Source organism: Empidonax traillii, unplaced genomic scaffold (genome assembly GCF_003031625.1).
Source record: "Empidonax traillii isolate 1590-97213 ecotype Southwest subspecies unplaced genomic scaffold, ASM303162v1 scaffold755:size778197, whole genome shotgun sequence".
NCBI lineage: Eukaryota > Metazoa > Chordata > Aves > Passeriformes > Tyrannidae > Empidonax > Empidonax traillii.
The window spans coordinates 107,550-124,544 of record NW_020955948.1 but is presented as its reverse complement, the minus strand read 5'-3'; the positions used below and the strand labels follow the sequence as shown (position 1 = coordinate 124,544).

Below are 16,995 nucleotides of genomic sequence, written 5' to 3'. Positions count from 1 at the left end.
AAAAAAAAAAAAAAAAAAAAAAAAAAAAAAAAAAAAAAAAAAAAAAAAAAAAAAAAAAAAAAAAAGAAATTCCTGCCCACATAGGCAGGCAACAGAAGTCAAAAGTATTACCTTAAATGATTTTACAAGCAGAAGTCGAGCCTTTCAGATGTCCTACAAATAAACAGATCTAACATTCAGGCAGTCAATTACAAGTGAAATGTCTTACCTTCAAGAATTTTCATGGTTATCTTAAATGGGTTTACATAACCTTTCCCCCCCCCAAAAAAAAAAAAAATCATCTCACCTTATTTATTCCTGTGACACTGAAAGTTGTAAAATTTTTTCTCCAGCTGGTCCAAAACCTTTAGGCTTGCAGTTTATGTATTTGTGATATATTATTTGCTTACTTCCAAGTGTTGCACTAGAAGTTAAGCCAAATTATTTCTGTGTTTAAAACACTATCACCAACTAGTCTGATACAATTACGTTTTTCTTGAACCTTATTACTATTACAGACTAGACAAGCCAGACAATTTCCACCCCCCTCTACAAATTCCATTCTAGTAAGGTGGGGAAAAAAAAAAAAAAACAACCACATTTCTTGAGTGACTGCCCTCTGCATTGCTTCAATGTCCCTCACTACAGATATTTTATCCAAATAAACCCAAGCTCATCTAACACTCTCCTGTTTGATAGATCACTTGAGCTAGAACAGGCATGTGAAAATTTTAAGGTTAACTCATGCTCTGGATACCTCATCTGTGTACACAGGATGACTGGCAGGATGCACATTTTCACCCAGGAAATGTTGCTGCACAGAAATAATGCTACACAGTTGTGTTTTTTCTAATATTTATTTTTTTTCACCTGCAAACTGTAGCAAAACATGATCAGCTTTATTATGCAGACAGGTATCCCTCTAACATTAGAGATTTAGGCATGTATAAATAGAAGAGCTCTTAGGAAAGGAAAACGTTTTGAGAAATGAACAAACCTTCAATTTAACTTCATGACTTCCAATACCAACGGTTAAAATGATGCAGCTCATTCATTCCAAGAGATACAACAGCACCTTAAAGTGGCTGATCTATTCCCCAGTAACATTTTTCACATAACAATGTGTTAAAGTTACAAATACTGATATGCACAAATAGCTATTTTCTAAGAAAAATATGTACAGTACTGCAGCATAATGAACGTGGTATCTGCAATAACTTATTAGCCAATTTTAATATACATGATACCGCTACTTTTTACCTGCCACTTCACAGGTTCAAGGATGTTACCACAGCCCTCTGTTTTGCACGTTATTACCTGGTGGTGGGGGGGGGGTTGGTTCTCTCTCTTTTTTTGTGTGTGTGTGTTGGATTTTTTTTTTTTCCTTTTTAAAATTTTTTAAAGGTACACAATGCAGGCTTTTATTTTTTACTTCTTAAAGACTTCTTTTGTGTTTAAAGCTAATATCAGTGAAACAAGACAACAGTGCAAGAGGCGCAGAGATGTTATGTGACCACATAAGAGTTCTTTTGGGTAAAGTGTCTATAAGGCTATAAGAAAGGATTGGTTGATGGGCTTCCTGTTGGAAATTGTCCTGTTGGTGCACCAGCCTGGGGGGGGAAAAGGACAGAACAAAAATAAGGCAAGCAGTTAAGACTTTTTTTCCCATATTGTAAATCATAAATGCAGAATATATAAAAAAAGAAAACAACCTACAGGGAAATATTTCTAGTTTATATCGCTGTCTATTTTTTGGTGCTTCTCTGAAATGACACCACTGTAAGAACAGAGTATCCAAGTACCTCTGTTTTGGTTTGAACAGATGCCATGTCATCATAACACTGAACTGCAGTTAGCAGAGTCACATGCTGCTTTCCTTTCCTTGAAGGAAGAAAACTCCAATATCTTTGTTTATCTCCAAATTAAGTGTTACAGATTATGCTTCTTTGGACATACAGAATTTACTGACATCATGCAACAACTCACTTACCATAAAAGGGTTACTAGATACTCCAACAGCTGCAACTTGTCCAAAAGGAGTTACTACAGGCTTTGCCTGCCCAAATGCAGCAAAACCTGCTCCTTGGAAAGATAAGTGAAAAATATTAACTAGTATTAAATTAGTAGTAAACAATCTTCAAAGAGTTCTTTGGCGCAGCTCTCACCCCAGTGTAAGTGGGAACTTGAACTGCAGAATCAGCAGGACTGATCCTACTTAAATATTACCACGAACATAAGCCTGAAAAAATGGTGACTGAGTTTGGCTGTTTTCAACTGCTTGTAACTAATCCATTTCCAATTTCTGCAGGTGCACTTTTTTCAATGTTGTTGTATCATATAAATTCAGGGGGGGAAATGCTCTCCAGTTTTCTCTTGCCTGTGTTCTATGAAGTTAGAGAAAGCAATAATGTATCGCAGACACTCCAAAACAGCCCTTCCTACCTAAAAACCCTTTAAGCCTGGGAATACTTACAGTTTTAGTAAAATTTAGGAAAACTGCATTTTTGTCACTGCACAAGTGCACAGAGCTAAGTAAGAAAGCTCAACTAGGGAGCCAAACCAGTGTGGGAACCTCTCATCAATGTTACTACTGAGTTCACAAAGAAATAAACATGCACCCATTATTGCCAACTTACAGAGAGATCATTTTCCCTCTGTTTCCCATTTAGACAAGATTATCCAAAACATGCAGACCTACCATTTGGCTGCTGAGCAATAGCAGTCTGTTGAGGGAAAGCTGCCTGGGTTGGGAACGTGGGCTGCTGGAAGTTGCCACTATAACTAGTAGGAAGACAGTAGGTAGCAGGAGTTCCAAATCCTGCAGGCATGCTCAAGGATGCAGTACCAAATGTTGCTGCTGATGGGCAAAAAAATAACATTCAATTAGCTGTAAGAAACCACTTTTCCCATGGAACAAATTACTACAATACCATGTTAAAAATCTCCTAATGCAAGTTCCTAACCAAACAAAGTTCTGTTCAACTTTTACAGCCACTGAACTGATTTGCTCACTTGGATCACCACCAACCAGGTGCATAATTTACTTTTCCACTTTAAAAATTAATGGAGTCATTTAAAATTTACTAGATCCAGCGCATTCAGATGTACTTTCTGAAGAGGAAATTGTTTTTTGTTCTCTATGTTATCATATGCTTCCCCCACAGTTTTTCTGGTTGAATCTGTACACATCAGAATCGAGCACGTTCAGGCAGCCTAAGCCCCTCTTTTTCTCCTTCTGAGGAAAGCATGAAAGGATCTCCCTACTTCAAGTTGCACTACAGTAGATTACAAATCAATTTAAAAAAAAACACAAAAAAACCCCAACAAAAATCAAAGGGATACATGCATCCCCCTTCTTCATCCCATCCTTAACAGCACTTTAAAGGAAATTCTCACCATGCACATTATTTGCACACAAAGCTCCTATTGCAAACCCTCTTACTGTTGAGGTAGGACTTAAAACAACAAAAAAAAAATTCAAAACTTTTCATCTGATTCTCTGCTGAGCATTTCAAGTAAACAACACACAGCACACAGGCATTTTTCCACGTGCCTTCAGCAAATAAATAGGAGCACATCAGGTGCAAAAGCGTTAATAACAAAACCATTATTCAGTCTTTTGGGAGTTATTCTTGAAAGGAGAAGTGGTATAGAAGGATTTTTGGTACAAACACACAGACACCAGGTGTTCTATGCCAGCTAGACAGGACTTCTCTTTTGAAATGTCACAAGTTAGATTTTATGCAACTGTTTAAAAAAAGTTTATAAAATTAATGTAATGAACATAGCTTAATTATCAGTTGAAAAAGTTACCCCAAAAGTATTCAAGGGCAAGGACATTTTACATACATAAACTGTTGACAAAGTGCACACAGAACTGATGTACTAACACTGTTCTGGAGTTACAGTGAGCAGAGGAGCTACTCAACAGGCAAACTCGCTAAAAACAGCCAACAAAAGCACAACAAAAGGAGCAGTGACTTGGGATATCCCAAAAGGCATCAAACTCTTGTTGGTAGAAACTTCAAGAGTCGCTCTTCAGCATCATTTTGTGACCATGGAGGAGATCAATAATGGTTTTGTTTTGGTTTCTCAACAGGTTGTCTCAGGTATGCTCTTCTCTCCCCTTGCCCAGTTGCCCAATACCCACAACCCCACTCCCTTTTAAAAAAAACAAAGTCTTCCCAAATTCTTTGTGCAGAGAACCAGATAGCTGTCAATAAGCTTTTTACAAGCAAGAACAATGAGCCACAAGAAACTTGATACCAAATGTGGCCACCTACCAAAATGAGCCTGAGGAAATATGTGAGAGTGCATTGCTCCCGAGAGGCCTTATGGAAGCCACAAAGAGACCAGACAATGTCAAATCATTTATAACACTCTGGAACATTCATTTCTTAGTCATAAATATAGAGGTAAATACATGTATATGCACCAAGCAATTCACCCATACCAGCAATAGATTAAGCTAAAAGAGCCATTAGAAATAAAACACTACAAAACAGATCTCCCATGTAATAAGTAGCAGAAGTTCATGCAGCAAGAGGACATAAAAGGACAAGTTACAAGCTGACACTTCACACCTCCCTTAGAGCCATTTTATCTTTGTCACCCAGTTCATAACATCAGGAGAGTTGCCAAAGGGTTGGAACCTCAGCAAGCCAAGGACAGCAGTTTAGAAGATGGAAGGGTAAGAGTTGCCATTTTCAAAGAAACTTATCTGAAGAGGTTACAAATTCTTAGCGATGACCCAAAATGGCACAGTTAGGAACGAGATTAAAGTAAGGGGAAAGGTATTCTGGGCATTAAATATCTGAACAAGTTCAGTCACATAATATCTCAAGAGGGACTGAAGACAGAATTAATTTTAGCAGGGGACATGAATTTATCAATTCAGTTTTAACTCAGCCTGATCAGTTTAATTCACCCTCTCTAAATCACCGAGTAAACCACAATTCAATGTCAAAATTCACACATCAGCAGATTTAAATCTCTGGATGTCCAGCTAGCAGATAAAAGTGTCAAAATTTAACAGGGACTCTGAAGAAGAAAAGTAGAATAACCTAGCAGCCATCTAAATCCAAGTTCAATGTTTTAAAGAAGTAAGTACAAGTTTATTTTTTTATAAAGTTATTTAGTTTTGCCTATGGAGTTAGGACTCTACAAAATCCTCCCCCAGAAAATTAATATAAATGAGTGTAAAGATTAAACATACACTTTACAAAAGAAAACACCAATGTACTGAGTAAGTGGACTGGTGAGGAGTTAACAGCCCAAGAGCCTTGTCTTTCCTGGTTAGCCTTGTCTTCCCTGGTTCCACCTCCAGCTCTTTGGTTTTGAGAGAGCTTTCAGCACTTTGAAATAAAGAAATTGATTTTAAAAAGGAGTTTACCATGCTGGCTGCAGGGCTGTCAAGATCCCTGATTTAAGGGCAACCTGCTATAAAGCACGCTTCAAAGCCAAGGTTATAATCTTGGAAGGTACCCAACTGGTACAAACCACAAACAGGCAGAGCTCAAACACATCATTCTGACATTTTTCATGGCCACCACCTGGAATCCTAGAGAATTGGGCCCTGACACTGAACAAACACATAACGTGTCAAATAGACTAGAGACAGAAGTACAGGAAATAATTGAGAAACAAATCACACAGTTAAAGGAAAAAAAAAATAATCACTGCAATTCTTGAAAGATACTTTGTCTCAAACATCTAATAGTTTTTTTCCTAACCTGTTGCTCCTCGGCTATTGGTCTGGAATGGATTTGTTGAAGGTGCCACTGGGGCAACTCGGGCAGCTACAAATGGATTTGTGGAAGGTGTTGCTGAAAGATAAAAAACATTTTATTTAATAAGTCTCTTAAAGATCATCAGCCAATCTGACTCACATTAAGTTTATACAGCTTTTATACAAAGATATGTAAATATCTAACATTATATGAAATATTAGGCATTTATAACGAAATGCATTTCAAATTAAGTGCTTTAACAGTAGTACTTTTTACTTTAGTAACTTCAGTGTTGGTAGTGTCAAATTACAGCACTATCAACTAAAAATCAGCAAGTTGGTTGCTTACAGTCCACAAAGGGTATCAGTAACACTTAAATACCTCCAAACGGAGCAGGCACACTCGAAGATGCAGGCTGTGTCTGTGCAGTAGCAGCCACAGGTACTGTCCCAAAAGCATTGCTGGAAAGAATTTATACAATCCCTTCAGTGAAGTCAGAACTGCTTGTTTAACAATTAAACACAATTTACAATTATTGCTGGCAGGCAGAAGGAAGGGGATGAACGCTTCTGTGCAGTTTGCAGACTGCAAGACACCTCACTGATGCCAGGAAAGGAGCCCCTGATGTCAGGGCCAAAGACTCTCACTGCTGCTGAGCAATGAAAACTCATCTCCACCAACAGCAGGAGAAGGAAGGAATACTGAGCATAAAAATTGCAAAGCAGAAGCATTTGCGACACCCAACAGCTAACAGGGGGTTTGTATTTCTCACTTCAACGATCTGAAAGGGAAGTGGGTGGCACCATTTACATTAAAAACACCTGATTTTTTTTCCAGAGATGACGCTGTGATTTTGAGTACGCACTCAAGTACCCTGCACAGCGAAAGTGCCACCACCTAACGGGTTTAGCACGCACCTGCTGACATCACTGGTGGAAGTGTAGGCGTTACTGGAGGTGGCTGTGGAGCTGAACACGCTGTCCAGCTCGGCCAGAGCCGCGTACTTGTCTGAAGATGCACTTGACTGGTTGGGGGCTGACAAGGCGGGACCTGCTGATGCCGACACCACCGTGCTGAAGCCACTCCCCTGCTCACCCCCACCTACAAACAAACAAACCAACCAGATTCAAAGGAACGAAGATGGTTTCATTTTCTGTCCTGCTGACAGAACTAAATGAGCGTCTACAGACACCCTCAGACTTAAAAATTAAATGTGCACTAGGGTACACAGGAAAAAGTGTTTAACAAGCCACTATAAACTGTTGGCAAAATGTCATGCTTCTATAGATATTCTGCAGTTCCAAGGATCCTCTGGTTTCCCTGGAAAAATAATCCATCATCCTGAACTAGAAAATATAACCAAAAATCTATCCTCAAATAATCCATTTCAGAACAAAGCTCTACAGCACAAATTCCACCCATTTGAGAAGAACTACATTTGAGTAGTAGCATAAGTAGCTTCTTCTCCTTAACTTAAAATCAACTCAATTCAAGTATCACTGCTATTATTTTACAAAAAAACTGAAGCCCAATCTTTTTGTGGCAGAGAGGTAGGAAAGCTCCTCTGGCAGCTCTCTGCAACAACTGCAGCTCCCCATTCCAGAGCCTCCACTACAGGTTTTAGTACAAATATAAATTTTGCTTGTTTGTTTTCGTTATCGCAGTAATGACTGTTTAGATATTTCAATTTAGAATTCCTCATCTTGATGGGAAGTAGATTTCTAAAAAGCAGTCGTGATAACATCCTTTTGGAAAGATGTCAGTCTTAAAACTTACATCTTACACTTTAAGGGTACACTGACATGAAATTCTACTGATCACTTAGAGAAAGGGCAGTTTGAAATACTATTTTTGTAGTCACTATTTTGACAAGCACAGCCATCCTCAGGGTAACTATACACATACAGAATAAGCATGTCAAAGAACGAAGTTTAATACCTTGCCCTGCACTGAAGATATTATCTAAATTAGCAAGAGCTGCGTATTTGTCAGCTGACTGGAGGTTCAGCTTATTCACCGCAGCTTTACCGGCTGCAGTTGCTGTGGCGTTGCTCTGAGAAGCATTGAAGGCTCCAAAATCGGCACTGGAGGATTTGGGGAAGTTATCAAAGTGAGCAAAGTTAGCATTCACTGATCCAGCACTTCCACCTGTAACAAATTAAGTTAAACACGATCAGTACTCCAAAATTAGAGAAAGTTTCTCCACCTGTAACTATGGCACATTAACCACCACCCCCCCCCTTCGCAGTTTCGTGAGGCAACCGTTTCCCCACCCCATCCCACACACTTAAGACTCTTTCCCATTTCCTTCCAAGTTCACTGGATCATCAGAAAAAAAATAGTTTCTAATATATTTTTTGGCCTGCAGATCAGGGACAAAACCCTCCAAACTTCAACAGCTTCAATCACAGTCATAATTTGATCTTGAAAACTATATGCTGTTTCTTAGCTGTTAAAAAGTAATTTCAACAAGATTTTACTAGAAAAGCAGAAGTACTTGTCTTGATATTTAATATTCAAAATCCAGAAGCTTCATTTTCCTGCCATGTGTGGCTGAGGAATAGCTACCATTTGTATTTACTTAACGGTTCAATGCTTAACCATGTTAATGCTAATCATTGTCAGCAGTCAAATGTCAGTCAGCCTCCTAAGCAAAAACCAGTGCCTAGAAGTCTAAGAGTAGTGTGGTTTCATGCCAAGGTTTAGATGGTTTGGTTCTCTGTTCTCCAGAGTTTTAGACCACATCCAATCAGGAAAAGAGGGGATGGGGAAGACACACAAAGCTCTTTTATACCAAGTCTCCACCGACGTCAGATGCATAAATCAATTTTAGAAATCTGATATGGGGTCCACACAACTGAACTTCAAGTATGAAACCATGAGCTTCCATCTCTTCAGTGTCCAGACAATTTAATCTAGGCAGGTCATGTACTTAAATTTACGCTGAGCTGTTCCATTAGGTGTGCCATGTTTTACAACAGCTGGTCGATGATTGCACTCGTACTACAGAACACATGACTTTCTAGTAGCATAATCAACAAGTTACAACAGATGCAACAGTAGGAATGGAAGGGCTAGACTACAATGGCATAAAATGAAGCAAGCTGAGTTTTCCACTGCGTGGAACTTACTGTGTACAGCCTGGAGAGGAAAAGCTGAAGTAAATTCACCAAAACTGCAGCTAGATGAAAGCGTTCTGAACGCTGGACAGCCAGAAATTGTGTGTGGGTTAAAGTTAACATAAGAAGGGAGAAAGAAAATTTGGAAAAAAAAGTTTAAAACAACACCACACTCAAAAGAAAAACAAAACAAAAAAAAAAAAGGAAAAGAAAGTCAGTCAGCCAAAGATCTAGACAAACAGCAAGTGTAAGCTCAAGCAGAAGTCCTAAAGCATGATCAAATTAAAGGAAAGCAAAATAAATCTTAGCAATAGGCTCTACACGTGAAGTCAAAGATACTGAAGTGTGTGCACATGCTGTACATACACAGAGACACACACTTTTTTTGGTACTGTGGTGTGCTTTTGGGTCTACTGAAACAGAAGATAAAGAGTCAATTCAATACTCATCAAAAGCAGCGTGGTTTACTCTTTGCATCGTTATTTCAGGTGTAGAGCTAACAAACACACAGTGCCATAAATCAGACTTATGAGTAGCACTAGGGGAAAAAAGAAAACAAACAAACAAAAAAAAATCAACACCAAACAGAAGGAATTCATTTTGAGTTTCCCCAGAGCTTCAGATGGCTTGATCGCATTAAAGCAGGCAGATGCAAGAAAAACTCAACTTCAATACCTTCCGACACAAAGGTAAGGATTATTTCAATTAAGTATTAATCAAAAGTGCTAGGAGTTCTACCTGTGTTTTGGGGCTGAAAAGGAGACTGACTCGCTGTGGGGAAACCTCCAAAATTACTCGAGCCATTAGACTGTCCAAATGCATCAAAGTTTGCAAAACCTGCATTTGCAGAGTTCTGCGCTGTAAATCGCAAAGGAACAAAACACGTTAATGGATGTGGGAAATCAACACAAAAACAGATGTATTAACTGAACTCATGGTCATGACAGCCTCCAAGGGTTATGTCCTACCGTGCACTCGCTTTTTTTACATGAAAAAAAAATTACACGTGTTACTCTGCAATTCACAAAGTTGTCTTTGAACAAGCTTTCCCAAATCACCTTCCCAGAGCTGTACCAGTCAATGCTACCTCTGTCCTCCTCACACATCTGCTACTCACAACTGCATGGCCTGAGGAAATCCACTTCAGCTTAACCCTAAAGTGTCTGCAGTGGGGCTGCTCAGGGAAAAACAGCCATAAAGCACAGAATACCAGATATATAACTAGAATCTGTTGGCTAAACGAACAAAAATTAGAAGGTGTTCTTGTATCTACTGACAATTCAAATTCTCTATATACAAAGTGCTTCTGCCTTAGTTTCCTCAGCTGAATTAAGTTTGCCGCCACTTGAATAGTTTTGCCTGGGTTTATAAATTCATCTAACTGGAAAATTCAGTCCTTTAAAAAAAACAAAACTCTAAATCAGAGTACAGAAATATGGAAAATCAATACCAACATCAAGAAGATAGCATTCATAGAGTGTATCCACAAAATAAAATCCAAGGAAATTTCAAACAGAATTTCAGTTTTCGCCTTCCTTTCGTGCCATACTACAGGAGAAAATAAATGTTAACACTAATTTTAAATAGCTGGACGTTCAAGCATCTCTAGATTCAACAGGAATTGCATGCCTAACTGACCAGCTCCACAGAAACCCTTAAGCTCTATTATAGGCAAGGAGGGAAAAAAAATGTTTTTCATCAAATGCAAACCAAACCTCTTTATATAGGTAACTGGAGTTACTATCTAAAGAAAGCCCACTAAACACCTTCTGGAATAACAGATGGCAGTACATCATATTTTTAGATCAGAATTTGTTTATTCTGGAGGGATTTTGCAGATTAAGTCTATACAAAAAGAATAAATTATTGCTTAAGTACCATTACTTAGTAGTCAGGTATCAACCCCACCCTCCTGAGGGGGAGGAGTGAACAGCCAGGCAAGGTCAAAACATCACTGCATGAGAGTCAATGAGGGGAAAAAAAAAATATCAAAGAGAAAGCAAGATCCTGGCAAAGTTATTTTCACTTTAAAGTGTGCAAGGAGAAAAAGTCAGCACAAACAGGTGAAAAATTCCTTCTATTATTATATTATCTGTATTGGTCCAAACAGCATTTTGCAGACTCCAACTCCTAATTCCACAGTCTGAGTTGTTTTGGTTTTCAAACCAGTAGCTTTTTAAGAATTTAGAATTCAACTGCAACCTGCTTTAAAATGAAAGTGATGCTTTCATCCTGGTCGATTAATTGGATAGATACTGAGAGACCAAACAGGATTAAGCACATAAATGTCACTCAGAATTATGGTAAAAATATTCCTTTTAACCACTCACAAAAACAGAGCAGTACGTAAAGAACCTTAAATGAAGACTGAAAACTGGAGTATATTACAGGATACTTAATTTTACTGCCTCAGCTGACACAAACTATGACTGCAAATGGGTCCATGCTCAAACAGCAGAGCTGTAAAAACTTCAGCAGTGTATTCAGATGTTAATCTTGCTTTATTTTGTGCTGTGAGGTTTAAACCTATGTAAATGGGGCACAAAGATCAGGCAAGGCTCCTACTCTCCTGTACCTGGACAATATGTACACTGGCAATTCCAAAATTCAGTTCTCCATGCAAGAACCTAAGAACAGTTCTAAGTAAGTTAAGGAACTGCTGCCCCTGCAGTCTTTGCACAGTTTCTTCTGTGAGGTTTGCACTAACTGCTGTGCAATAATGGCATAAAGCACTGCCACACAAAAACAACAAAAAAACCACCCTAAAATAAAGTCCTTATATATCCAAAGTTGAAAATAACTCTCTAGAAAATAACTATGCTGTACTGTTTGATTTCTTCTAGATAAAGCTGCTTCTCCTGTGTTACCTGTGGCGGTTGTGCTGTGCCACTACAACTTTCTGAAATCTTTTATGCAGGTCTTCTATTCCATTAGTTTATAGAAAATCTACAGAATTTGATCCTGTTCCTATTACCAGTCTGTAAAAGCACAAACAGCTCTGTACCATCTCCAAAATCTCACCATTTAGCAGAAACTGCGGAACTTTGTCAATTAAATACAGAGAGTAAACGTAAGGGCAGCGTGTTTACCCTTCAAGAATCAACAATCTCCTGACCCAGCTCAGTAACTAAAAGGCTTTGAGAACAGGAACATATCAAAAGTTGCACTTCCTGCATAACTTTCAAGATTTCCACCTATACTTTAGGGATTACAGCACAATTTTCTTCATGTTTTACACTACCTTGCAGTTATTGGACGCAAGAACAAGCCTCAGGAGCATTTGACCCAAGCAAGTCAGAAAATACCTTCAGGTAACAGGTCTGCAGTGCACAATCAGTTATTGCATGCTCAAAATCAAGATTCTGTTTTCAAGAAACTGATTTACTAGCCCTGAAACTGTTTTGGATTCTAAAACTTAAAGGAAAGAAGTCGCAGGAAAGACTGCAATGGTTAGTTATTGAAACAGAAAACTAGTCAGTACAGCTGAATATTCCTCTCAATTTTGATTTTCAGCACTTCTTTCAACCAGAAATTAACAGACTCTTTCCTAAGATGATATTTATTCTAGAGCACTTTTTTTATAATTTTAAACATTACCCTGCAGAGATTTTCCCTGGATTTGGAACACAGTATTGAAATACTGCTTTAATGGAATTTTCATGTCCTAAAACCTACAAAGAATAAGTAAGTGTATATAAATAATCATCAGCAACAAGTTTGGAAAGAAGAAGTTATTAGAAAGAATTAACTATCTGCAGCCTATTGGCCAGTCAGCACAAGTTCTCCAAGCTAAACATACCTCCAAAACCATGATTAACATAAAACCTATTGGAAGGACTTTACAAAATACACAGAATAAAAACTGCTGTTGCAGTGTTACTGAATTCAACCAGTTATTTCACAGCATTTGGTGCTGGAAGTTAACTCTGATAAATCCTTGGTATTTTGCTCAGTTCCTCAGATGTGAATCTCAGGTTCCCTCCACACTTTCTCTCGGTTTGTCTCCATTTCAGGACTGATTTACAAGAAATCTCTCTTAATTCTTGGTGGCTTAGCAGCATCATAGTTTTTTCTCAGAAAAACTAGATGAAAAGCCCTTTCAGACCAGGCAGGCAAAGGTACTTTCCCACAATTACAATGCAAGTTAGCAACAACAAACTTCAGTGACCACAGAACCAATTTTTTCTTCAGGACAGACTTCTATGCCTCTAGATCTCTGGCTGAAAAAAAACCCTGAGGGCTCAATATATTTTACTGAAGTCATTCTCCAAGAATTCGAGGCCTCCTCAGTCAATACATAAGCTCAAGGCTTATTTATTCTTCCTGAAACTACAGAATACTGTCCACATGGGTAGTACTCAGTTTTCAAACAGACAAACACACAAAAGAGGAGCTCACTAAATTGAAGAAGCCTTTGTTTTTCTTCTGACAAACTGGCAGATATTGTCAATGCATCTGAACTCCATTGAAGTCTATCTGCTTGTTTTCCACAAATGCTCCTCCTAATAATTTTCAGAAAGAAAACTGAAGGTCTAATATCACCTTCTCCCGACGTTTTGTTACTCATCCTCTCACTTTCTCCCCCAAAGAATTTGAAGTTTAGTAGCAGGCAGAAACAGTCTAATCATACATATCCTAGAAAATATCTATAGCAACTCCCACTTCAAAAAGCAGAATTGTCATTGTCACTTCAGTCTTTCTTTATAAAGACTTAAATCTTGAGCAATTAAGGCACCGTGATTACATACACCTCATCAAGTTCAGTCTAGAGTCATCAAAATTAAAACTACATTTTAGAGATTTAAAAGGGATACACTGGTCCCAACACCTACCTGTATGACTGTTGAAGTGTGCAAAATTAGCAAAATTCGCTGTTGACTGAGCAGTTGACTGAGGAGCAGCAGCAAAGATATCTGAGCCAAGGTCACTGAGGAGGTCAAATTGTTTCTTTTCTTGTTGCTGCTGTCCTTGAGATCGAACTACAACAGGGGACTACAAACAACACTCCAATTAGCCCCTAGGAAAAGCTGGTATTTCACCAGACTGGCACTTGCAAAATATTAGAAGAACAGGCTAAGCATATTTCTTTAGCATGACATTTACTCCTGAAGCTTAGGATGCTCTGTTCAGCACAGTACAAATACAAGCAATAAAACTTAAATTTTATAAGATGAAAAATAGTTATTCACTACATTCTGAAAAAAATCTTTACAATTCAGTACAGGGAGAGAAACACTGACAAATTTCATAGCCAGGTTTTGAGTTGCAAATTTTTACTGTTTGAGTCTCAAAAGATCCATTCAGGACTTGCTTGTATCCCGAAGGCAGATTTCAAAAAAAAAACTTGTCTTCCTTCCAAAAATCAAAGTACTTAGTGTTGTTTGGCTTTACATAAAAGCATACTGAAAGCATCCCTGAAAACCACCTGATAAGACAGTTTCAAATGCACAGGAAGTAATAATAAGCATGGCATGCTTTCACCCATATATTCATGATTAATTGTATCAGTCCTTTTATTGTTTTCAAATAAAAAGCAAACATGAAAATATATCACCATTTGTTTCAAAGTTTAGGGATACTTAAACAAAAGACAACCCATAATTAAACTCATCACACTGGAAGCCTATGCTTACTGAAAATAACCATTAACAGTTGCCATTCCAAGAATTTTTTGTGCCACTAAGAGAGGAAAAAGCAGCCCAGAACAGCTTTGTCATCGCTCACCTGGCTGGGTGTGCCCTTGTTTAAGTGCAGTGCGGGTGCAGCTTCTCCCAGGAGAGATTTGAGAGGCTTCACCTCGGGTGTGCTGCTTGTGCTACTGGCAGAGGACCCCGAGATGGACGCGTGGACCGACGCCACCACCTTGGCTTGCTCTGGAGGAACATACCTACAATCCAAGGACAGCAACAGCTCTTAAACCCTGTTCCTGCTATGGATTCTATCAGTGGTTTGCAACATAAGAGTTATTTAAATACGCCAGACAGTTCTTTAAAAATGGACTCGAATTTAAAGTCAGCGTTTTTAGCACTTATTAAATACAAACAACACGTGCCTTTTCCATCCTAATAAAAGTCTGCAAAACTGTTACTTTACACTGTTACTGGCATCTCCTTAAGCCATTTCTATTCCATCAGCATGAACATTGAGAAATGCTTTTAGCTTGTCTTCTCTGCTTCCTGTAGGAGCTCTGCATGAAGTTCAGAAATCATTTTACTTTACAGAGCTGTGCAACCCAGTCTGAAGAGCACAAAAAGAAAAGCACACTCAAAAATGAAAAGAAACAGTCCATCTTCCCTTCTCGTCACAGAAGCAATCTTTATAATTGTAGAGGTATCTTACCATCTTTTCTTTTCGTATTTTTCCTGTAGAAATTCCTTTACTTTCTGTGGATCCCTGAAGTCTGGAATTGCTGATGACCTATCATCAAACAGGCCTAGCCAAATCTGTTTGCACACCTTAAAAAAAAAAAAAAAAAAAAAACAAAAAACAACAACACAGATTGATCAGAGAAAATACTTTAATTAAAAACCTATTTAAGGTGACTATAGTTAATACATTAGACCATTAAAAACTGGGTGCCTGCACAATTTGTCACAGAATCACAGAATATGCTGAGCTGGAAGGGACCCACAAGGATCACGGAGTGCAACCCTCAGCCCTACAAAGGACCATCCCCAAGAGTCACACCATGTGGCTGAGAGGATCATCCAAGTGCTTCCTGAACTCTGGCAGGCTGGGTGCTGTCATATTCCAGAGCTGGTTTAACAACTGACTGGTGCACCATGTACTTGTCTAAATACTTAGAAGTTGAAAGACCATCTGTCACTGCAGGGCAAGCAAATCCCAGCACCCAATTTCACCATCCAACACTGCTTTTACAAAGTATTTGTAGAATGTACTCATGGAATGCAAAGCACCTGATTTCTACTTGTGATCTTGAAGACTCTTCTCCCTTCACCTAATTCCACGTGTTCCCTTACCTGCACTTCAGGGTTTAAACTGTTTCAACAGATTCCATATGCCCTAAGCCCCAGACGGTAGATTTTAAAGCATCTGAGGTTTAGTATTTATACTTAAAATTACTATGTGAGTACAGGAACTCTTTTTAAACAGCCTTTGTTACCATGATGCAGTTTCTACAACACCACATAGATTGAGGAGAGAAGGGGTAAAAAGTACTATTGCTCTGCTTCAACTTTCTAATTGCAGTTGTGAGTGAAAAAAGCTGAACCACTTGCAAAATTCTCAGTACGTTCAAGCTTCACTTCCTGACAAGAAAAAACAAAAGAAAAGGTGTTCTCAAAACTAAACAAGACGTAGGAGTTGTAACTTGAAATGTTATAAGCACTTCAGACCATTCTGCAAGTTCCCTTAATATGCACCCAAATGGTAACAACCAAACATCAGCTACCCTCAAAAAATCAGAGTGCCACTTCAGAACAGGCTTCTTCCAGAGAAACAGAGTCAAAGAAGCTTTGTTTTTATGATGCAGACACTTTCTGCCCACACCCTTTCTGAAATAGTCCTGACCACCCCTCTTACATTCCTCCCACAAACATGTCCTCTATCCCTGCGAGTGTCACGTTTTCAACACTGTCCCCAGTGACCTTCAGGAGAAGCACGTGCTCTACCAAACAAGAGCTGCATAAACAGATTGCTCTGAAAGTTGGCAAATCTGTGACACTTCCACTTCATCATCTTCCCCAAACAGGCTTTCTTCTTTACCTGGCCAGGGAGCTCCAGCTGTCAAAAGTCATAAATCTTAGAGGTCATGTCCAAGATTGCTCAGGATTAGAGAGATTAGACAGACATCATAACTATGTATTTCATACTTGATGTCTCAGTTTTATACAGCCTGACTCCACGTCCAACACTCCACAGTCCTTATTATCATCTACTGGGTAGAGACAAACAACAAGACCTAATGATCAAAAGACAGCTCTACATTTGCTACTTAAATACTCATCTAAAAATAAGGTCAGTAGTTCCACCCTCAAATAAACTCAGCTATTCCACATCCATTCAGCAACTGTACTCCACAAAAGGGTTAAAGTTCAATGCACTGATTTTTCTCAAAATTAAACAGTCATTTGCAGTATGATAATAGATAAAATGAAACTTATCTGTTTAATACTTCTTCATGCAAACTTAAAAGATATAAACTTATC

General features: G+C 38.5%; 1 protein-coding gene across 10 annotated transcripts in view; it reads right to left on the bottom strand.

The window, feature by feature from the left end:
• Positions 1-820: 820 nt before the first annotated feature.
• The window catches only part of AGFG1 (ArfGAP with FG repeats 1), a 33,395-nt gene continuing 17,220 nt past the window's right edge, over positions 821-16,995 (bottom strand). For 2 of the 10 annotated variants that reach the window (XM_027900886.1, XM_027900895.1), the window contains exons 3-15: positions 15,167-15,282; positions 14,552-14,714; positions 13,660-13,819; positions 9,566-9,685; positions 8,840-8,911; positions 7,647-7,856; positions 6,626-6,809; positions 6,090-6,169; positions 5,712-5,804; positions 4,263-4,310; positions 2,678-2,836; positions 1,970-2,061; positions 821-1,589 (exon numbers count right to left, since the gene is read on the bottom strand). In XM_027900886.1, the coding sequence (XP_027756687.1) occupies positions 1,530-1,589; positions 1,970-2,061; positions 2,678-2,836; positions 4,263-4,310; positions 5,712-5,804; positions 6,090-6,169; positions 6,626-6,809; positions 7,647-7,856; positions 8,840-8,911; positions 9,566-9,685; positions 13,660-13,819; positions 14,552-14,714; positions 15,167-15,282 (1,557 nt within the window). In that variant the 3' untranslated portion in view covers positions 821-1,529. The remainder of the gene's footprint in view (positions 1,590-1,969; positions 2,062-2,677; positions 2,837-4,262; positions 4,311-5,711; positions 5,805-6,089; positions 6,170-6,625; positions 6,810-7,646; positions 7,857-8,839; positions 8,912-9,565; positions 9,686-13,659; positions 13,820-14,551; positions 14,715-15,166; positions 15,283-16,995) is intronic. The other 8 variants (XM_027900887.1, XM_027900889.1, XM_027900888.1 and 5 more) reach the window with 8 other exon arrangements.